The sequence below is a fragment of the Petromyzon marinus genome, chromosome 60 (genome assembly GCF_048934315.1).
Source record: "Petromyzon marinus isolate PM22_M1 ecotype Great Lakes invasive population chromosome 60, UKy_Petmar_22M1.pri1.0, whole genome shotgun sequence".
Taxonomy (NCBI): domain Eukaryota; kingdom Metazoa; phylum Chordata; class Hyperoartia; order Petromyzontiformes; family Petromyzontidae; genus Petromyzon; species Petromyzon marinus.
The window spans coordinates 3,400,693-3,424,093 of record NC_133726.1 but is presented as its reverse complement, the minus strand read 5'-3'; the positions used below and the strand labels follow the sequence as shown (position 1 = coordinate 3,424,093).

The following is a 23,401-nucleotide window of genomic DNA, read 5'->3' as shown; positions in this document are numbered from 1 at the left end:
GTGTGTGTACTGTGTGTGTGCTGTGCGTGTGTGCTGTGTGTGTGCTGTGTGTGTGCTGTGTGTGTACTGTGTGTGCTGTGTGTGTGCTGTGTGTGTGTGCTCTGTGCGTGAAAATAAAATACCGCCGCCGCCGCCGCTGCTGCTGTTGTCACTACGACTACAACAACAACACCAACATTAAACACGTGGGCTCTACGGCTCCTCCACGGCACCCGAATCTGAGTAAATCTCGCCTCGCAAATTCCTCCGTCCCATTACACCCGGGACGACAACAGCAACAACAACAACAGCAACAACAACAACAACATCAACAACAACAGCAACAACAACAGCAACAATAACAACAACAACAGCAACAACAACAGCAACAATAACAATAACAGCAACAACAACAACACCAGCAACAACAACAACAGCTACAACAACAACACCAGCAACAACAGCTACAACAACAACACCAGCAACAACAACAACAGCAGCAACAACAACAACACCAGCAACAACAGCAACAACAACAGCAACAACAGCAACAACAACAACAACAGCAACAACAGCACCAGCAACAACAACAGCAACAACAGCAACAACAACAACACCAGCAACAACAGCACCAGCAACAACAACAACAGCAACAACAACAACAGCAACAACACCAGCAACAACAATAACAACCACAACAACAACAACACCAACAACAACCATAACAACAACAACGCCAACAACAACAACAACAACCACAACACCAACAACACCAACAACACCAACAACAACAACAACCACAACACCAACAACAACAACAACACCAACAACAACAGTAACAACACCAGCAACACCAACAACAACAACAGTAACAACAACAACCACAACACCAACAACAACAACAACACCAACAACAACAGTAACAACAACACCAACAACCACAACACCAACAACAACAGTAACAACACCAGCGGCAGTGGCGGCCGGTCTCAAATCCTCACCCCCCTCCACTCCTGCAGGATACCTGTGGCCAGCTGGGGGGCGGGGGCATGGGGGGCGGGGGGGGGCCGGGGGGGGATGGGGGGAGGGGGCTCTCAGAACAACGTCGCCCCACCCCCCACCCATAATCCGGCTTGCTCAATCTTTCACTCCACCTGTGTTGGGAGAACGTTGTTGTTGTTGTTGTTTTGTTGTTGTTGTTGTTGTTGTTTTGTTGTTGTTGTGTTGTTTTGTTGTTGTTGTTTTGTTGTTGTTTTGTTGTTGTTGTTTTGTTGTTGTTGTGTTGTGTTTTGTTGTTGTTGTGTTGTTTTGTTGTTGTTGTTGTTTTGTTGTTGTTTGTGCTGCTTTTTGGTTTGGTGTCATTTATTAATTTGTTTATTTTTATTTTTTACTCGGTATTCGTAAGGGGAGGGGGGGGCGGTGATTTACTTGTATAGGGGGCCGTCCATAAATGACGTCACGCACATAGGGGGGGGGTCAGACATTTGTGACGATGTGTGACGATGGGGGGGGGGGGGTTGAGAAATGTGACGTCACATCAAAATGCGCAACTTTAAAGGAATATAGACAACACGTTCTACTTAATTAAATAGACTTTTTAATAAATGTTTTCTCCTACAACATCAGAGTGCAGCGCCACATTAAATACGCACTACAATGACAATAGTTTGAAGCGATTTGAAGCATATTTGAGGGGAGGGGGGGTCTGATTTTTTGTGACGCCGTGTGACGAGGGGGGTGGGGTCAAAAATCGTCCAAAATCGGGTAACGTCATTTATGGACGGCCCCTATGGGCGCCGTGGTGGCTATGAGATGTTAACTACCTCGCCTGGTATACAGGAGGTCGTGGGTTCGATCCCAACCCTGACGTCTGCTGCTGCTGTATATTTGGAGTTTGCGTGTCTCTCTCATCATCATCATCACGGTGGCTATGAGATGTTAACTGCCTCGCCTGGTATACAGGAGGTCGTGGGTTAGATCCCGACCCCTGACGCCTGCTGCTGTATATCTGCATGCATCTCTCTCTCTCTCCCCGTGGTCGCGTGGATTTTTCTCCGGGTCCTCCCGTTTTTCCCCTCCACATATAGCATCGGCATCACGACGCGTTTAGAGTTATTCGGCCGCTGCTAGACATTTCCACGTGATGGCGATGGTGGCGATGGTGATGATGATGATGACGACAAACCACTTGGTCGAGCTTTCATTTGTGATGGCCAGGAGGTCGCTCCTGACAAAATAGCCGCGCAGCTCAGTGGGCCTGACACCTGGTGAAATGAAGAGTAAGTTTATAGCAGCGAGTATGTGTGTCTGTGGGTGTTGGGATTCTCTCGTGCCGTGCGTAGCCAACTGCGTCGGTGAGATTTGGGCCTTTGGTTCGATTCCCGCTCGCGGCCAACAACCAGTGACGATTGTCTAAAGATGGTTCCGGGCCTCCCCTCGGTCGACTCAGCCTCAAATGAGTACCTGGCGCGGATGTGTAGTACACATCGCCACTGGGGGAGACAAAGGCGGCCGGGCGTGGTGCTGGCCACCCACCCCCTCGTGTGCTTTAACCGGCCTTCACAGGTGCTGCTCGCTAACAGCACTTGCCCCAACAGTCTGTTGAAGGCTATGGGGGGATCTTTGTCTTTGCTATTTCCCCGTCGTGACCCCGCGTGATCCCCGTGGTGACCCCGCGTGAACCCCGTGGTGACCCCGCGTGATCCCCGTGGTGACCCCGCGTGAACCCCGTGGTGACCCCGCGTGATCCCCGTGGTGACCCCGCGTGAACCCCGTGGTGACCCCGCGTGAACCCCGTGGTGACCCCGCGTGATCCCCGGCCACGTGGTTCCGGTGAGCACAGCAGTCGCGTTGCAGACTCTATCAACCGGACCATATTTTGTTATGCCGGTATTAGAATTACAAGAAAAATAAATAACGTTACCATTTCCGGCAAATAACACAGGAGTTGTTGATGCTAATTGGAGGATGGGTGAGTGTGTGTGTGAGTGACTATGTGAGTGGGTGAGTGACTATGTGAGTGGGTGAGTGACTATGTGAGTTAGTGACTATGTGAGTGGGTGAGTGACTATGTGAGTGGGTGACTATGTGAGTGGGTGAGTGACTATGTGAGTGGGTGAGTGACTATGTGAGTGGGTGAGTGACTATGTGAGTGGGTGAGTGACTATGTAAGTTAGTGACTATGTGAGTGGGTGAGTGACTATGTGAGTTAGTGACTATATGAGTGGGTGAGTGACTATGTGAGTGGGTGACTATGTGAGTGGGTGAGTGACTATGTGAGTGGGTGAGTGACTATGTGAGTGGGTGAGTGACTATGTGAGTAAGTGACTGTGAGTAGGTGACTATGTGAGTGGGTGAGTGACTATGTGAGTGGGTGAGTGACCATTTGAGTGATTGAGTGACTGTGTGAGTGGGTGAGTGGCTATGTGAGTGGGTGAGTGACTATGTGAGTAGGTGAATGACTATGTGAGTGGGTGAGTGACTATGTGAGTGGGCGAGTGACTGTGTGAGTGGGTGGGTGAGTGACTATGTGAGTGGGTGAGTGACTGTGTGAGTGCGTGGGTGAGTGACTATGTGAGTGAGTGACTATGTGAGTGATTGAGTGACTATGTGAGTGAGTGAGTGACTATGTGAGTGAGTGACTATGTGAGTAAGTGACTGTGAGTAGGTGACTATGTGAGTGGGTGAGTGACTATGTGAGTGGGTGAGTGACCATTTGAGTGATTGAGTGACTGTGTGAGTGGGTGAGTGGCTATGTGAGTGGGTGAGTGACTATGTGAGTAGGTGAATGACTATGTGAGTGGGTGAGTGACTATGTGAGTGGGCGAGTGACTGTGTGAGTGGGTGAGTGACTATGTGAGTGGGTGAGTGACTGTGTGAGTGCGTGGGTGAGTGACTATGTGAGTGAGTGACTATGTGAGTGATTGAGTGACTATGTGAGTGAGTGAGTGACTATGTGAGTGAGTGACTATGTGTGTGGGTGGGTGAGTGACTGAGTGATTGAGTGACTATGTGAGTGAGTGACTATGTGAGTGAGTGACTATGCGAGTCTATGTGTGTACGTTGAACTTCTTTCGCACTGTACGTAGCCAACCGTGCTCATCGGAGGTGCCGGGAACGTACAATCGAACCTAAGCACAACGTGACAAACTAAACACGACAGATGTTCAAACACCAACTTGACACACACCTATGGAGCCGTCCATAAATGACGTCACGCACCAAGGGGGGGGGGGTGGTTAGACATTTGTAACGATGTGTGACGGGGGGGGGGTTGAGAAATGTGACGTCACATCAAAATGCTGCAACTTTAAATAAATATAGACAACACGTTGTACTTAATAAAATTGACTTTTTAATAAATGTTTTCTCCTACAACATCAGAGTGCAGCGCCACATTAAATACGCACTACAATGACAATAGTTTAAAGCGATTTGAAGCATGTTTTTTTGGGGAGGGGGGGGGGGCAGAGCTTTGTGACGTCATATTTGAGGGGGGGGGAGTCTGATTTTTGTGACGCCGTGTGACGATGGGGGGTGGGGGGGGGGTAAAAAATCGTCCAAAATCGCGTGACGTCATTAATGGACGGCCCCTATTATCACTGACGGGGCATAATCGAGCAGTCCGCATTAACCACACACCATGCTTGTGCCATCAACATGCAGACGAACGTGCTCTGACTATGACGTCACGCACCGCCTTTGAAACCGATTGGCCCACAGCAGAGCTACGGCCCACAGCGTCACCACCGGCGTCAGACCAGAGGACAATGGCCGACGGGGCGAACAGCACAAAGGGAATTTCTTTATGAAAGCGTTAATCGCTCGGGCTGAGCAGTTGCATCTACGGGCTGAGCATTCTTTTTTGCGCGCGTCCAATTTGGCGTTTGAACGTCTTCAACAGCCTCCTCGCATTGTCGCCCGAAAGGGTACGAAGCCGCGTTGCATTTTTCATGCGCCTCGAGCTTAATTCGGGGTTTCGTTTCATCCCGCGGCGACGCACAACGGAGGAGTTCGTCCTGGCGTCAGCGGAGGGGAGAGAGGGGAGAGTGGAGGGGAGAGAGGAGGGGAGAGACGGGAGAGAGGGGAGAGTGGAGGGGAGAGAGGATGGGAGAGACGGGAGAGAGGGGAGAGAGGAGGGGAGAGAGGAGGGGAGAGTGGAGGGGAGAGTGGAGGGGAGAGTGGAGGGGAGAGATGTTAGGAGAGAGATGCGAGAGAGGAGAGGTCGTTTAAATTTTGATTTAAAGCTTTCGTGACTAAGAATAAGAGGAGAGGTCGTCATGCCGAGTCGTTATCATTGGTGAGGGGGGGGGGGAGGGGGCGCAACCCCCCCCCCCCTGCTCACTCACCCCCAGTATTCTCAGCTCAGCCAATCGGTGAACTCATAATTTGTTTTGTATTTAGCCACAACGGACGCTGTTGGTGGTGGTCTCCCGGCGCTAGCGAACGATGTCGGTCCGCGTCCCGAGTCGAGTTCGTCACGCTCCGTCACGCTCCGTCACGGTTGTGGTCATCGTCACGCTCGGCAGGGGTCACCGGCACGGCTAGCGGCTTCTGGCGGCGCGCGAGTTCTCCGGGCACTCCCTCCGGCACGGGGGTCCACCGCCAACATCCACCGCCGGCACTGCCACGTAGCCCGGCCGGCACTCGCACCGGGCGGTCCGGCCCTCGGCGCTCACGCGGCACCACGACGTCTCGTCGCACCGCACGGATCGGCACGACTCCGCCTCCTCCTCCGCCTCCTCCTCCGCCTCCTCCGCCTCCTCCGGCTCTGTGCCTGTCGGGAGGGGAGACACTCGGTGACCTCACTCGGTGACCTCACTCGGTGACCTCACTCGGTGACGTCGCTCGGTGACGACGCTCGGTGACCTCACTCGGTGACCTCACTCGGTGAGGACGCTCGGTGACGACGCGCGGTGACCTCACTCGGTGACGTCGCTCGGTGACGTCGCTCGGTAACCTCGCTCGGTGACGACGGGCGGTGACGACGCTCGGTGACCTCACTCGGTGACGACAGGCGGTGACGTCGCTCGGTGACGACAGGCGGTGACCTCACTCGGTGACGTCACTCGGTGACGACAGGCGGTGACGACGCTCGGTGACGTCGCTCGGTGACGGCGGGCGGTGACGACGGGCGGTGACGACGCTCGGTGACCTCACTCGGTGACTTTGCTCGGTGACGTCGCGCAGTGAAGTCGCTCGGTGACGACGTGCGGTGACGACGTGCGGTGACGATGTGTGGTGACGACGGGCGGTGACGACGGGCGGTGAAACTCCGCTTGATCGCACCGGTGCAGACACGTGAAGGAGAGAGCTCGAGATGAGTGGGACAGCACGGAGGGGAGGCAGTTCGAGAGAGTTGTCGGCAGCTCTGGGGAGACTTTTACCCCACAGCGGATAGGTCACGGCTGGCCAACAAATCTAGGCAGAGACCTCAATAGCGCAGTGGCAAATGCAGCCAGGGGGTTGTTTTCGTTCCCCTGCTCAGGCTGCTTTTGTAGCGAATCCATAACAGCAGAGATGCTGACCGCAGCGGTGAGGTGACACTGGGCATCGAACCGGTCACTCGCCACCCATGAGTGACCGGTTCGACTCCATCTCCCGGCACGCCAGTTGAAGCGCAACGGAGCAAGTTTCTTAAATTCTCTCTCCCACCACCACCACCACCAGCACCACCACCAGCACCACCAGCACCACCACCACCAGCACCAGCACCACCACCAGAACCACCACCACCACCACCATCACCACCACCACCACCAGCACCACCAGCACCACCACCACCAGCACCACCACCACCACCATCACCAGCACCACCACCACCACCAGCACCACCACCACCACCAGCACCACCACCACCACCACCATCACCACCACCTCCACCACCGCCGCCACCACCACCACCGCCAGTGCCACCAGACGCGACGTGCCGACCGTCGGCTCAGTGTGGTTGAACCCATTCACGCTGCTGGTTGGACAGAGCAGGTGGTGGTGGTGATGGTGGGGAGGAGGAGGAGGGGATTGAAGAAACTTGCTCCGTCGTGTCGACCGTGCCGCCAAGAGATGGAGTTGAACCCGGCGACCTCTGCGTCTCCACTCTGTGGCAGCAGCGGCGGCAATCTGCAGGGTGCAGCAGCAGCATGGTGCAGCAGTGTGCAGCATGCATGGTGCAGCAGTGTAGAGCGTGCATGGTGCAGCAGGGTGCAGCAGCAGCAGGGTGCAGCAGTGTGCAGCATGCATGGTGCAGCAGGGTGCAGCATGCATGGTGCAGCAGGGTGCAGCGTGCAGCAGTGTAGAGCGTGCATGGTGCAGCAGTGTAGAGCGTGCATGGTGCAGCAGGGTGCAGCAGCAGCAGTGTACAGCAGTGTAGAGCGTGCATTGTGCAGCAGTGTAGATCGTGCATGGTGCAGCAGGGTGCAGCAGGGTGCAGCAGCAGCATGGTGCAGCAGTGTAGAGCGTGCATGGTGCAGCAGGGTGCAGCAGGGTGCAGCAGCAGCAGCGTGCAGCATGCCCGACGACACGGAAACCTTGGCGAACTCACCCCCCCCCGTTGATGAATGGTCGGCGTGGAGAAATCATTCGGCACCATTATAATTATATTTCTTCCTTCCGCTTTTCTCATGAATGCTGCACGAAGTTCATTCGTGACTGTAATTGATGTTGAGCGGATTTAACTCGGCGATTAATACTCCACTGCCTGAGAGGCAGCCAGCCCCCGAACTGGGCAAACCAAGCCGATAAGAGAGCCTCTCAGCGCTCTTTGGTTCTGTTCGGTAAAGTCACGTAGGTAAAAAAAATATAAAACGACAAAAATCACGACGTTTCGGCCACAACACAAGCGGCCTTCATCAGGTGAAGGGACCAGACTGTCTCCAGCGCTGTCCTCGAGAGACAGTCTGGACCCTTCACCTGATGAAGGCCGCTTGTGTTGTGGCCGAAACGTCGTGATTTTTTGTTATTTTATTTTTTTACCTACATGACTTTACCGAATAGAACCAAAGAGTATGGATCCTTGCAGTCACGAAAGCTTCAAATCTTGCCTCTTAGTGCTTCAACTGAACATTTTTATTTTTATTTTACGAGGTGGAAGGCCCCGGCTGAGCTCCGCAGCTTTTTTTTTTATTAGAAGCAACCTGGCCATCACGAATAATAACCCAGCGGAGTTGGGTTGCTCCACATCACCGTGTGGACATTGATAGCAGGAGCCAAATACTCTTAAATGCGTGACGTCGATTTTTAACGTGGAGGGGGGAAAAACCGGAGGAGTCAGAGAAAAATTCCACGCGACCACGGAGAGAGAGAGAGACACGCAGACTCCAAATATACAGCAGCAGGCGTTAGGGTCGGGATCGAACCCACGACCTCCTGTACACCAGGCGAGGTAGTCAACATCTCCTAGCCACCGTGATGAGAGAGAGAGTGACACGCAGACTCCAAATACACAGCAGCAGCAGGCGTCAGGGTCGGGATGGAACCCACGACCTCCTGTACACCAGGCGAGGTAGTTAACATCTCCTAGCCACCGTGATGAGAGAGAGAGTGACACGCAGACTCCAAATACACAGCAGCAGCAGGCGTCAGGGCCGGGATGGAACCCACGACCTCCTGTACACCAGGCGAGGTAGTTAACATCTCCTAGCCACCGTGATGATGAGAGAGAGAGACACGCAAACTCCAAATATAAATGCAGCAGGCGTCAGGGTCGGGATCGAACCCATGACCTCCTGTATACCAGGCGAGGTAGTTAACATCTCCTAGCCACCGTGATGATGATGAGAAAGAGAGAGACACGCAGACTCCAAATATACAGCAGCAGGCGTTAGGGTCGGGATGGAACCCACAACCTTCTGTATACCAGGCGAGGTAGTTAACATCTCCTAGCCACCGTGACGAGAGAGAGAGAGACACGCAGACTCCAAATACACAGCAGCAGCAGGCGTCAGGGTCGGGATGGAACCCACGACCTCCTGTGTACCGGGCGAGGTAGCTGACATCTAGCCGACACAAGGCTTCTCTCCCGCTCCCTGGATGCTCTGCCCCTCGTGCCCCAGCTGCCACGGTGGCTAGGAGATGTTAACTACCTCGCCTGGTACGCAGGAGGGCGTGGGTTCGATCCCGACCCTGGCGCCTGCTGCTGTATATTTGGAGTCTGCGTCTCTCTCTCTCTCCCAGTGGTGGCGTGTATTTTTCTCCGGGTCCTCCGGTTTTCCCCCCTCTACATTAAGTATCGACGCCACGCGCTTAGAGGTATTTGGCTCCTGCTGTGAAGTTCCACGCGAATCTGATGAGCCACTCCGTGGAGCCAATCATTCGTGACTGGCTCGACGGAGTGGCTTCTGAAATGAGAGCTACACGGCTCAGTGGGGGCCTCCCGCCCGGCGAAAGAGAAAGTCGTTGAGTTCGTGAGCTGTAGAGAGAGGTGAAGCGATCACAACGACGATGCCCCAGACCCGGAAGCCCGTAACAAGGACCCAGTCCCTCCGCAAAATCTCCCAGGCCCCATCGCAGGGTACTAGCGGTGTTGCTAGGGTGCTAGCGGTGTTGCTAGGGTACTAGCGGTGTTGCTAGGGTACTAGCGGTGTGGCTAGGGTGCTAGCGGTGCTGCTAGGGTACCAGCGGTGTTGCTAGGATGCTAGCGGTGTTGCTAGGGTGCTAGCGGTGTGGCTAGGGTGCTAGTGGTGTTGCTAGGGTACTAGCAGTGTGGCTAGGGTGCTAGCGGTGCTGCTAGGGTGCTAGCGGTGTTGCTAGGGTACTAGCGGTGCTGCTAGGATGCTAGCGCTGTTGCTAGGGTGCTAGCGGTGTTGCTAGGGTGCTAGTGGTGTTGCTAGGGTTCTAGCGGTGTGGCTAGGGTTCTAGCGGTGTGGTTAGGGTGCTAGCGGTGTGGCTAGGGTGCTAGCGGTGTGGCTAGGGCGCTAGCGGTGTTGCTAGGGTACTAGCGGTGCTGCTAGGATGCTAGCGGTCTGGCTAGGGTGCTAGCGGTGTTGCTAGGGTACTAGCGGTGCGGCTAGGGTGCTAGCGGTGTTGCTAGGGTACTAGTGGTGTTGCTAGGGTACTAGCGGTGTTGCTAGGGTACTAGCGGTGTGGCTAGGGTGCTAGCGGTGTGGCTAGGGTGCTAGCGGTGTTGCTAGGGTACTAGCGGTGCGGCTAGGGTGCTAGCGGTGTTGCTAGGGTACTAGCGGTGTTGCTAGGGTGCTAGCGGTGTTGCTATGGTGCTAGCGGTGTTGCTAGGGTGCTAGCGGTGTTGCTAGGGTGCTAGCGGTGTGGTTAGGGTGCTAGCGGTGTTGCTAGGGTACTAGTGGTGTTGTTAGGGTGCTAGCGGTGTTGCTAGGTTACTAGCGGTGTTGCTAGGGTGCTAGCAGTGTTGCTAGGGTACTAGCGGTGTTGCTTTGGTGCTAGCGGTGTGGCTAGGGTGCTAGCGGTATTGCTAGGGTGCTAGCGGTGTTGCTATGGTGCTAGCGGTGTTGCTAGGGTGCTAGCGGTGTGGCTAGGGTGCTAGCGGTGTTGCTAGGGTACTAGTGGTGTTGTTAGGGTGCTAGCGGTGTTGCTAGGTTACTAGCGGTGTTGCTAGGGTGCTAGCGGTGTTGCTAGGGTACTAGCGGTGTTTTAAGGGTGCTAGCGGTGTTGCTAGGGTGCTAGCGGTGTGGCTAGGGTGCTAGCGGTGTTGCTAGGGTACTAGCGGTGTTGCTAGGGTGTTAGCGGTGTTGCTAGGTTACTAGCGGTGTTGCTAGGGTGCTAGCGGTGTTGCTAGGGTACTAGCGGTGTTGCTAGGGTTCTAGCGGTGTGGCTAGGGTGCTAGCGGTGTTGCTAGGGTACTAGCGGTGTTGCTAGGGTGCTAGCGGTGTTGCTAGGGTACTCGCGGTGTTGCTAGGGTGCTAGCGGTGTGGCTAGGGTGCTAGCGGTGTTGCTAGGGTGCTAGCGGTGTTGCTATGGTGCTAGCGGTGTGGCTAGGGTGCTAGCGGTGTGGCTAGGGTGCTAGCGGTGTGGCTAGGTTGCTAGCGGTGTTGCTATGGTGCTAGCGGTGTTGCTAGGGTGCTAGCGGTGTGGCTAGGGTGCTAGTGGTGTTGCTAGGGTACTAGCGGTGTTGCTAGGGTACTAGCGGTGTGGTTAGGGTGCTAGCGGTGTTGCTAGGGTGCTAGCGGTGTTGCTAGGGTGCTAGCGGTGTTGCTAGGGTACTAGCGGTGTGGTTAGGGTGCTAGCGGTGTTGCTAGGGTGCTAGCGGTGTTGCTAGGGTGCTAGCGGTGTGGCTAGGGTGCTAGCGGTGTTGCTAAGGTGCTAGCGGTGTTGCTAGGGTGCTAGCGGTGTTGCTATGGTGCTAGCGGTGTTGCTAGGGTACTAGTGGTGTTGTTAGGGTGCTAGCGGTGTTGCTAGGTTACTAGCGGTGTTGCTAGGGTGCTAGCGGTGTTGCTAGGGTACTAGCGGTGTTGCAAGGGTGCTAGCGGTGTTGCTAGGGTGCTAGCGGTGTGGCTAGGGTGCTTGTGGTGTTGCTAGGGTACTAGCGGTGTTGCTAGGGTGTTAGCGGTGTTGCTAGGTTACTAGCGGTGTTGCTAGGGTGCTAGCGGTGTTGCTAGGGTACTAGCGGTGTTGCTAGGGTTCTAGCGGTGTGGCTAGGGTGCTAGCGGTGTTGCTAGGGTACTAGCGGTGTTGCTAGGGTGCTAGCGGTGTTGCTAGGGTGCTAGCGGTGTTGCTAGGGTGCTAGCGGTGTTGCTAGGGTACTAGTGGTGTTGCTATGGTGCTAGCGGTGTGGCTAGGGTGCTAGCGGTGTTGCTAAGGTGCTAGCGGTGTTGCTAGGGTGCTAGCGGTGTTGCTATGGTGCTAGCGGTGTTGCTATGGTGCTAGCGGTGTTGCTAGGGTGCTAGCGGTGTGGCTAGGGTGCTAGTGGTGTTGCTATGGTGCTAGCGGTTTTGCTAGGGTACTAGCGGTGTTGCTATGGTGCTAGCGGTGTTGCTATGGTGCTAGCGGTGTTGCTAGGGTGCTAGCGGTGTGGCTATGGTGCTAGCCGTGTTGCTAGGGTGCTAGCGGTTTTGCTAGGGTACTAGTGGTGTTGCTATGGTGCTAGCGGTGTTGCTAGGGTGCTAGCGGTGTTCCTATGGTGCTAGCGGTGTTGCTAGGGTGCTAGCGGTGTGGCTAGGGTGCTAGCGGTGTGCCACCACCTCCGCCGTCGTCATCTCCGCCCACGCCGAGCGAGTTGCGGTCAATGTTGATGTCGGCGCTCGCCGGCGCGGCACTGCACAGCTCCCGCAGCAGCCCCAGCAGAGCGGCACGTGGCGTGGCGGCTGCGCCGGCGCTTTCGTCTCCGTCGCCATCTTGGTGTCGCCGCAGGCGCACGGTCGCGCCGCGCGCCAGCGTGACGCGGCTGAGCACCACCACGCTGCCGCGCTCGAAGCGCACGACCTCCAGCTGCTTGAAGCCCTCCAGTTTGGCGCCGATGTAGGGCACCAGCTGGGGGCGGGAGGGGGGTGGGGCGGGGCCGGAGCCAACGTTGGTGGAGGCGGGGGGTGGCGGAGACGTACGCGGTCGCGCTCACAAACAAGGCGCGTCATCGTCGTCGTCAAGTCCACTGACCTTGCGTCATCATCGTCGTCATCGTCATCATGAAGCCCACTGACCTTGCGTCATCGTCGTCGTCATCGTCGTCAAGCCCACTGACCTTGCGTCATCGTCATCATCGTCGTCATGAAGCCCACTGACCTTGCGTCATCATCGTCATCATCGTCGTCGTCAAGCCCACTGACCTTGCGTCATCATCGTCATCATCGTCGTCATGGAGCCCACTGACCTTGCGTCATCATCGTCGTCATCGTCGTCGTCAAGCCCACTGACCTTGCGTCATCATCGTCGTCATCGTCGTCGTCAAGTCCACTGACCTTGCGTCATCATCGTCATCATCGTCGTCATGGAGCCCACTGACCTTGCGTCATCATCGTCGTCATCGTCCACAACAACAAAGACCCACTGCAGTGGGGTTTTTGCACCGATTGCTATTCTCTTCATCTGCCGCGCGAGGTACACTCCACATCACGGCTACCTCTCGTTTTCCGCGAGGGGTTGTGTTCTTGAAAAACGGCGCCTAACTCAGAATCGCATGGATTAAAACGTAAAGTTTTTGTTCCCAATAAGAAATCAAGGAAACGGTTTGTGGTTAGGGGAGAGCATGCTATCGAAACTCACTCTTACGTCTACATATTTCCTTGCTTACGGTAGCATATATTTACGATACCACCATACGTGCACTAAAGGTAGTAAACAGACGGTTTAAAGAAAACAAAAATTGACAAACTAAATAAGCGTAAATTAATCAAACGTGCGCCCATTTTAAAAATCGCGTAGAACGCGAGCCGGACGGTTTTTAGCTTTTGGCTTTTCTCATCTTTGGTGGAACGCAAACCCCAGGTCGGTGACTCCACTCCAAACGTGACTCTTTCTACCCCCCTCTCATCCTGCTCTCCACCTCCAAAGTTCCCTCGAGCACTCGTGCACCCACCCCCCCCCCCCCCCCCCTCCTGGGGTTTCACAAAACAAAACGGACCCGGACTCGTCCACAACCCTCACCAGGTCCAGGAACTTCTTCTCGAGGTCCCTGTACTCGGCGGACTCCCTGTCGAAGAGCGCCTCGCTGAAGCGCATGTTGGTGACGCGCATGCTGAACAGCACCGACACGTCGCCCCCCGCGGCGGCCGGGGAGCCCCGCGGCTCAGTTGACGCTTCAGGTGCCACGTCTGAATCAGGTGCCACGTCTGAATCAGGTGCCACGTCTGAATCAGGTGCCACGTCTGAATCAGGTGCCACGTCTGAATCAGGTGCCAAGTCCACTTCAGGTGCCACGTCTGAATCAGGTGCCACGTCCACTTCAGGTGCCACGTCTGAATCAGGTGCCACGTCTGAATCAGGTGCCACGTCTGAATCAGGTGCCACGTCTGAATCAGGTGCCACGTCTGAATCAGGTGCCAAGTCCACTTCAGGTGCCACGTCCACTTCAGGTGCCACGTCTGAATCAGGTGCCACGTCTGAATCAGGTGCCAAGTCCACTTCAGGTGCCACGTCTGAATCAGGTGCCACGTCTGAATCAGGTGCCAAGTCCACTTCAGGTGCCACGTCCACTTCAGGTGCCACGTCCACTTCGGGTGCCACGTCTGAATCAGGTGCCATGTTTGGTTTGGGTGCTACATCCGGTTCGGTCGCTACATCCAGTTCAGGTGCCACGTCTGAATCAGGTGCCACGTCTGCTTCAGTCGCTACGTCCGGTCTGCCGCCACCACCGTCAGCACCACCAACACCACCGGCGGCGAGAGGAGGACGAGGAGGTTCAGGAGAGACGCCGAGGCCCTTGATGATGGTGGAACGTTGAGAAGAGGCGTAGAGGTCCACGACGGAGGCAGCAGGTTGAGGACACGCGGCGAGGCCTTCGGGAACTTCTCCTCGTGCTGTGGGTTCGTGTGACGCATCCGGGCCTTCCATCAAGGCTGCAGGTTCAGGAGATGTGTCGGGGTCTTCTACCATGGCTGGAGCTTCAGGCGAAGAGCCCAGATCGTTGATGGCAGTTCCAGATTCAGGTGAGATGTCAATGCCTATATCTGCTGCAGGTTCAGGTGACTCATCTACTCCTGCTTCAGGTTCCAGTGATTCATATATCCCTGCTTCAGCTGCAGGTTCAGATGATTCATTTACTCCTGCTGCAGCTGCAGGTTCAGGTTCAGATGACTCGTCTCCTGCTGCAGCTGCAGGTTCAGGTTCAGGTGATTCATCTACTCCTGCTACAGCTGCAGGTTCAGGTGACTCGTCTCCTGCTGCAGCAGCAGGTTCAGGTGACTCATTTACTCCTGCTTCAGGTTCCAGTGATTCATATATCCCTGTTTCAGCTGCAGGTTCAGGTGACTCATCTACTCCTGCTGCAGCTGCAGGTTCAGGTTCATGTGACTCATCTACTCCTGCTGCAGCTGCAGTTTCAAGTTCAGGTGACTCATCTACTCCTGTTTCAGCTGCAGGTTCAGGTTCAGGTGACTCATCTACTCCTACTGCAGCTGCAGGTTCATGTGACTCACCTGCTCCTGCTGCAGCTGTAGGTTCAGGTTCAGGTGACTCATCTACTCCTGCTGCAGCTGCAGGTTTAGGTTCATGTGACTCACCTGCTCCTGCTTCAGCTGCAGGTTCAGGTTCAGGTGACTTATCTCCTCCTGCTGCAGCTGCAGGTTCAGGTTTAGGTGACTCATCTACTCCTGCTGCAGCTGCAGCTGCAGGTTCAGGTGACTCATCTCCTCCTGCTGCAGCTGCAGGTTCAGGTTCAGGTGACTCATCTCCTGCTGCAGCTGCAGGTTCAGATTCAGGTGACTCGTCTCCTCCTGCTGCAGCTGCAGGTTCAGGTTCATGTGACTCATCTGCTCCTGCTGCAGCTGCAGGTTCAGGTTCAGGTGACTCATCTACTGCTGCAGCTGCAGGTTCAGGTTCAGGTGACTCATCTACTCCTGCTGCAGCTGCAGGTTCCGATTCAGGTGACTCATATACTCCTGCTTCAGCTGCAGGTTCAGGTTCATGTGACTCATCTGCTCCTGCTGCAGCTGCAGGTTCAGATTCAGGTGACTCACCTCCTCCTGCTGCAGCTGCAGGTTCAGGTTCAGGTGACTCATTTACTCCTGCTGCAGCTGCAGGCTCAGATTCAGGTGACTCATCTACTCCTGCTGCAGCTGCAGGTTCAGGTTCAGGTGACTCATCTCCTCCTGCTGCAGCTATAGGTTCAGGTTCAGGTGACTCATCTACCCCTGTTTCAGCTGCAGGTTCTGGTGACTCGTCTGCTCCTGCTTCAGCTGCAGGTTCAGATTCAGGTGACTCATCTACTCCTGCTGCAGGTTCAGGTTCAGGTGACTCATCTACTCCTGCTGCAGGTTCAGGTTCAAGTGACTCATCTACTCCTGCTGCAGCTGCAGGTCCAGGTTTAAGTGACTCGTCTGCTCCTGCTGCAGCTGCAGGTTCAGGTGACTCGTCTCCTCCTGCTGCAGCTGTAGGTTCAGGTTCAGGTGACTCGTCTCCTGCTGCAGCTGCAGGTTCAGGTTTAGGTGACTCGTCTCCTCCTGCTTCTGCTGCAGGTTCAGGTTCATGTGACTCATCTCCTCCTGCTGCAGCTGCAGGTTCAGGTGACTCATCTCCTCCTGCTGCAGCTGCAGGTTCAGGTGACTCATCTGCTCCTGCTGCAGCTGCAGGTTCAGGTGACTCATCTACTCCTGCTGCAGCTGCAGGTTCAGGTTCAGGGGACTCGTCTCCTCCTGCTGCAGCTGCAGGTTCAGGTTCAGGTGACTCATCTCTTCCTGCTGCAGCTGCAGGTTCCGGTGACTCGTCTGCTCCTGCTTCAGCTGCAGGTTCAGATTCAGGTGACTCATCTACTCCTGTTTCAGCTGCAGGTTCAGATTCAGGTGACTCGTGTCCTCCTTCTGCAACTGCAGGTTCAGGTGACTGATCTGCTCCTGCTGCAGGTTCAGGTGACTGATCTGCTCCTGCTGCAGGTTCAGGCGACTGATCTGCTCCTGCTGCAGGTTCAGGTGACTGATCTGCTCCTGCTGCAGGCTCAGGTGACTGATCTGCTCCTGCTGCAGGTTCAGGTGACTGATCTGCTCCTGCTGCATCTTCAGGTGACTGATCTGCTCCTGCTGCAGGTTCAGGTGACTGATCTGCTCCTGCTGCAGGTTCAGGTGACTGATCTGCTCCTGCTGCAGGTTCAGGTGACTGACCTGCTCCTGCTGCAGGTTCAGGTGACTGATCTGCTCCTGCTGCAGGTTCAGGCGACTGATCTGCTCCTGCTGCAGGTTCAGGCGACTGATCTGCTCCTGCTGCAGGTTTAGGAGACTGATCTGCTCCTGCTGCAGGTTCAGGTGACTGATCTGCTCCTGCTGCAGCTTCAGGTGACTGATCTGCTCCTGCTGCAGGTGCAGGTGACTGATCTACTCCTGTTCCAGGTTTAGGTGACTGATCTGCTCCTGCTGCAGCTTCAGGTGACTGATCTACTCCTGCTGCAGCTTCAGGTGACTGATCTGCTCCTGCTGCAGGTTCAGGTGACTGATCTACTCCTGTTCCAGGTTCAGGTGACTGATCTGCTCCTGCTGCAGCTTCAGGTGACTGATCTTCTCCTGCTGCAGCTTCAGGTGACTGATCTGCTCCTGCTGCAGCTTCAGGTGACTGATCTGCTCCTGCTGCAGGTTCAGGTGACTGATCTGCTCCTGCTGCAGCTTCAGGTGACTGATCTGCTCCTGCTGCAAGTTCAGGCGACTGATCTGCTCCTGCTGCAGGTTCAGGTGACTGATCTGCTCCTGCTGCAGGTTCAGGTGACTGATCTGCTCCTGCTGCAGGTTCAGGTGACTGATCTGCTCCTGCTGCAGGTTCAGGCGACTGATCTGCTCCTGCTGCAGGTTCAGGCGACTGATCTGCTCCTGCTGCAGGTTCAGGTGACTGATCTGCTCCTGCTGCAGGCTCAGGTGACTGATCTGCTCCTGCTGCAGGTTCAAGTGACTGATCTGCTCCTGCTGCATCTTCAGGTGACTGATCTGCTCCTGCTGCAGGTTCAGGTGACTGATCTGCTCCTGCTGCAGGTTCAGGTGACTGATCTGCTCCTGCTGCAGGTTCAGGTGACTGACCTGCTCCTGCTGCAGGTTCAGGTGACTGATCTGCTCCTGCTGCAGGTTCAGGTGACTGATCTGCTCCTGCTGCAGGTTCAGGTGACTGATCTGCTCCTGCTGCAGGTTCAGGTGACTGATCTGCTCCTGCTGCAGGTTCAGGCAACTGATCTGCTCCTGCTGCAGGTTCAGGCGACTGATCTGCTCCTGCTGCAGGTTTAGGTGACTGATCTGCTCCTGCTGCAGCTTCAGGTGACTGATCTGCTCCTGCTGCAGGTTCAGGTGACTGATCTACTCCTGTTCCAGGTTCAGGTGACTGATCTGCTCCTGCTGCAGCTTCAGGTGACTGATCTTCTCCTGCTGCAGCTTCAGGTGACTGATCTGCTCCTGCTGCAGCTTCAGGTGACTGATCTGCTCCTGCTGCAGGTTCAGGTGACTGATCTGCTCCTGCTGCAGGTTCAGGTGACTGATCTGCTCCTGCTGCAGCTTCAGGTGACTGATCTGCTCCTGCTGCAAGTTCAGGCGACTGATCTGCTCCTGCTGCAGCTTCAGGTGACTGATCTGCTCCTGCTGCAGGTTCAGGTGACTGATCTGCTCCTGCTGCAGCTTCAGGTGACTGATCTGCTCCTGCTGCAGCTTCAGGTGCTCCGTCAACTCCCGCGTGCGGCCGTCGCGACTCCCCGGCCGCCGCGAGCTCCGTGCTCGTGACGTCGCCGTGAACCTCCTCTTCCTCCAGCCCCTCCTGCCCCACCCCCTCCCCCTCCTCTTCCTCCTCCTCATCCTCCGTCCCTGAGGACGGAGCGAGGGGGACGAGCGCCTCTTCGGGGGGTCCTTCAAGGCCGCGTCCGTCCGGCGAGGAGAGGAGCGGGCCGGGTTTGATGGCCGCTGTCGTGGTCGTGTCGGCGGCCCGAGTCGGCGGACCGTCGGTCGTCCCGGTTCCGGAGGAGAGCGGCGTCCCTGCGGTACGCACCTCGCCCGCCGCCTCCGAGCGAGAGGCGGGCACCGTTGGCGCCACGGGGATGCTCGCGGGCGCGCTTGGGGGCGGAGCGGCGGCCGACGGCGCCCGCTCGTCCAACACCGCGGCTGCCGGAGGACCTGCGGGTAGACTGAAACTATGAACTAAACTATGAACTTAACTATAAAGTAAAGCAATAAACTATAAACTAAACTAGCAAACTATGTATGTTCTTAGCTCTTTCGGTAAAGTCACGTTGAAGGGAAACAATAAAATAATAAAATAGATATAAAAGAATAAAAATTCTCAACGACGTTTCGACCATAACGCAAACGGTCGTCATCAGGTGTGAAAAAACCAACGGCAATATATTTTATTATTTTATTGTTTCCCCTTCAACGTGACTTTACTGAAAGAGCTAAGAATATGAATTACTGCAGTCACGAAAGCTTTAAATCAAAATTTAGCAAACTATGTTATATTTTTTTTTATCAGGTAGAGCCCCACTGAGCTGCGATGAAACTCTTTCTCGGAAGCAACCTGGTCACTAAAAGTTGTAGCTCAACGAAGTGGTTTCTCATCGTTGTGTGATTACAAATCAACCGGTAGGACCCGGCAAAAAATCGCCGGGGCCGGCAAAATGAGGTGAGTCGGCCAACGTACGTCTAGGCCGCTCGCTCGAGTTGGGGAAGCCCCTCCCGCCAGCGGCGGCGGCGTGCGTGAGTGCGCCAGAGATTTCAGGGGCTGCGCCTTTACCCTTGCGTGATGCGGGAGGGTGAGGTGGCGTGGCCGCGTGTCCAGGTGAGAGAGCAGCTGGTTGGCGATTGCGTGCTCCGACAACAGAGGCAAAGTGCTGTTGGCGAGCATCAGGACCTGTGTGGGCAAGCACCACCCCTGACCCGCGTCGTCGTACCTGAGGATATCTGCAGGTCGTAGTGGATGGCGTCCGCGGGGAGGTCCGTGAGGAATTCTGCAGCGCGCACAAACACACCGAAGACAGAGATGCCCCGTATACACAACGCACACTCCACACACTCCACACACTCCACACACTCCACACACGCCACGCACTCCACACACGCCACGCACTCCACACACTCCACACACTCCACACACGCCACACACTCCACACACTCCACACACTCCACACACGCCACACACTCCACACACTCCACACACTCCACACACTCCACACACGCCACACACTCCACACACTCCACACACTCCACACACTCCACACACGCCACACACTCCACACACTCCACACACTCCACACACGCCACACACTCCACACACTCCACACCCTCCACACACTCCACACACGCCACGCAGCGGGGCCCAGCGGGGCCCAGCGGGGCCCAGCGGGGCCCAGCAGGGCCCAGCGGGAAGCAGCGGGACGCACCGCGCGTTAGCTGGAAGGAGTCGGGGTCAATTCCCGTCAGCTGCTGCTCCTTGGGGTGCTGCTGTTGCCGCTGCTGTCTGTGCAGAGCGTCCGAGACCATTTGCGGCAGAGCCTGGATGGACCCTGGCATGGCCCACCCGGCCTCCTCCTCCCGCTCCTCACGGGGGTAATCTCCACCTCGTTCCCCCTTGGCTCCCGGAGCCAAAGCGAGGTCCTCGTCCCGTTCGGACTCGTGGGTCTCCTCCCGCTCCTCCTCAACGCCCAGGTCTTCCTCGGAGTGGGCCAACTCCTCAAGGCCACGGCGATCACCGGAGTCGCCATCGGCCGACCCTGGATTCCTCCCCGAATTGCGGAGGTCATCGGAGTCCACAGCCTCCACCTCCTCCTCCCGCGAGACGTTCGGATGATCCGTCTGTCCATTCGGCTGCGTCTCCTCGGCACGGCCTCCTCCTCCACCAACTCCTCCACCTGCTCCTCCACCACCTCCTCCACCTGTTCCTCCACCACCTCCTCCACCTCCTCCTCCACCAACTCCTCCACCTGCTCCTGCACCACCTCCTCCACCTGCTCCTCCACCACCTCCTCCACCTGCTCCTGCACCACCTCCTCCACCTGCTCCTGCACCACCTCCTCCACCTGCTCCTCCACCACCTCCTCCGCCTGCTGCTCCATCTCCTCCACCTGCTCCCACTCCTCCTGGTCCGAGCTCGTCGCCCGCTTCAGGACGAGGGCTGGCCGACAGCGGCGGTGGAGGTGGAGGAGGGAGGCTGCCACCCGCACCCTCCACCTGGTTGGTCTCCATAGCCACGAGCTTGGCCTCCCCGTTGTTGTTGTTGTTGGTCTGCTGCTGCTGCTGCTGTTGCCCGGGGCGACCGCCCTGGAAGACCGTGGCGTAGTGCACCACCTTGCTGCCACACCTGCGCTCGCATGGACGCACGTGGGACGAGAGGTGGGAGGAGGTGGATGGGTGGTGGGTGGGTGAGTCGGGGTGGGTGGTGCAAGCGGTAATTGACAGGAACGAGCGACGCTATCGGGGTTGGAGTGGCACGGTGGTCAGAGCGCTCGACCCGCACGGTTTACCCAGTGTTCTTGTACAGGTACATTGAGTTTTCAGGTCCACACGGCGTACAGCCGTTTCAATACGGGCAAAGAAATTCGTATTTGTTTATTTGTTTGTGTTTCTCTCCTTGTGATGGGACTTTGTAGGATGAATATTGAGATTTATAAGGGGCACAGGGTGACCAATAATGTCTGAATTGGTCTGTAATAAGGTGGACACTGATAATGGGTGGACAGGTATGGAGTATGTATGTGTGTATGTATGTGTTAAAACGGGATAAATAAAGACGTGTGTACATACGTTGAACTTCTTTCGCGCCGTGCGTAGCCAACCATGCTAATCGGCGGATGGGTGAGTGTGTGGGTGAATGACTACGTGAGCTTCTTCTTTGGTTCTTTCGGTAAAGTCACGTAGAATGAGAATAAAATAATACATTGATAAAATAAAATAACACAATAATATTTATTTTATTTTATCAATTTATTATTTTATTCTCATTCTACGTGACTTTACCGAAAGAACCAAAGAAGATGAATCACTGCAGTCACGAAAGCTTTAAATCGAAACTACGTGAGCTGATGAGTGACTATATGCAGCAGTGGATCGATCGTGGCCGATGATGACGGTGATGATGATGTGTCTTTGTGTAGCGGTGGTGGTGGTTGTGTGCGACGGGGAGGGTGGGGTGAGATTACAAAGTGTGCCCAGACCGCTACAAGTCTCCCCCCCCCCACGCTCCAGTGGGAAATGAGATCGTACGTCTCAGTGGGGGGCACGCGCTCTGTTAAGTGAATGACGCTGAATTTTAAAAGGTTCCCTTACGACGCATCCAGGGCCCCAGAGAGAGACTCAACGCCTCGCTCTCGCTCTCTCTCTGTCTCTCCTCTGTCTCTCTCCCTTGCTCTCTCTCTCTGTTTCTGTCCCCTTGCTCTCTCTGTCTCTCTCGCTTTTGCTCTTCCTTTCTCTCCCTATGTCTCTCTCCCCCCCTCTCTCGCGGAGAATGAAACACATTCTCGGGCTTGCACAATTTGATGACTTCAAAGGCGTCGCCGTTGACATCGCGCGCACGCACGCGCATACACGCACGCACATACACACACGGTCACACACACACGGTCACACACACACGCGTACACACACACACGTACACACACACACGTACACACACACACGTACACACACGCATGCACACACACACGCGTACACGCACGAACGCGCACACACACGTACACGCACGCACGCACGCGCAAACACGCGCACACGCACGCACACACGCGTACACGCGCGCATACGCATGCACGCGCACACACGCGCACACGTACGCACAAACACAAGCACGCACACGCGCACACACGTGCACACGCACACAAACGCGCGCAGGCACGCGCACGCGATGTTTCTTAAATGTGAATTAATCTCTGTCGCGCAAATACCACCTCTCCGCTCCGCGTGGCTGTGTTTTGGCGTTTGCTCAGTGGAGTCACAAGGCTCTTTCTTTACTTTTTATTAAAATAAAAAAGCTAAACACACACGCACACACACGCGCACAAACAACAACATCCGCCATTTGCCACTAAGTGGCGGTGATGTAACCACGACGCTTGTGCCAGGCTATGTACATGTTGAGGCCACGTGAAGTGGCAGGAGGTCACGGGGAAGCCCAAGGTCGACTGACTGAGATGACTGGCTGATGCACCACCTGTGCTCCCTACTGTGCCAACTTGCTGTGCTTTAGCCACCCGGCCCTCCGCTCGTTGTTGCGAGCGTCGCTCCTCCGCCCTCCGTTGTTGCTGGATTACGACTGCCTCCAACTGCCCAGTAGCGTCCTTCACGAGCCTCCTCCACAGAGGCTGATCTTGACACCGCTGATACCAGTCATCAGCAAGTTCACTCAGCTCCACATCCTCCTGTACCACATCACTCCATTTCTTGTTTAGCCCGTGCCATGCCCATTTAGACTCCTCGATTCGGCTAAACAAAAGCTGTTTAGGCATGCGGTGGCTGGGCATGCGGGCTACATGACCCAGCCAACGCAGCCTTGCCTGCCAGAGGAGCTCACCGATGGGACTTTGTCCAGATCTTTCAAGAATTTGTGAGCTCCTCACACCATCCAGTCTGGTTGAACCCAGGATGGGGCGTAGGCAGGCCAGCCTAAATGTTTCTAACCGGCGAAGATGTTGTAGGGGTGGTCCACGTTTCGCAAGCATGGAGAAGGGAGAGAATGACCATGGCCGGGAAGACCTGAAACGTCGTGCGGTGCAACAGACCAGGTCGCTTCCACACAGCGTTATGCAACCGATGAAAAGATAATGCCGCGCGACTGATTCGGAGTGAGACCTCTGCTGTTAAACCGGAGCCGGTCATGAGCACACTACCCATGAATGGGAAAGTCTCCACTCTCTCCACAACTG

The 23,401-nt window shown here is 55.7% G+C and overlaps 1 protein-coding gene across 1 annotated transcript in view; it reads right to left on the bottom strand.

Moving 5' to 3' along the window:
• Positions 1 to 1,579: 1,579 nt before the first annotated feature.
• The window catches only part of LOC116955519 (uncharacterized), a 94,171-nt gene continuing 72,349 nt past the window's right edge, over positions 1,580 to 23,401 (bottom strand). Inside the window, exons 11-16 of the mRNA XM_076053209.1 lie at positions 20,423 to 20,847; positions 19,931 to 20,260; positions 19,442 to 19,498; positions 13,528 to 18,668; positions 12,129 to 12,417; positions 1,580 to 5,755 (exon numbers count right to left, since the gene is read on the bottom strand). Of these exons, the coding sequence (XP_075909324.1) occupies positions 5,523 to 5,755; positions 12,129 to 12,417; positions 13,528 to 18,668; positions 19,442 to 19,498; positions 19,931 to 20,260; positions 20,423 to 20,847 (6,475 nt within the window). The 3' untranslated portion in view covers positions 1,580 to 5,522. The remainder of the gene's footprint in view (positions 5,756 to 12,128; positions 12,418 to 13,527; positions 18,669 to 19,441; positions 19,499 to 19,930; positions 20,261 to 20,422; positions 20,848 to 23,401) is intronic.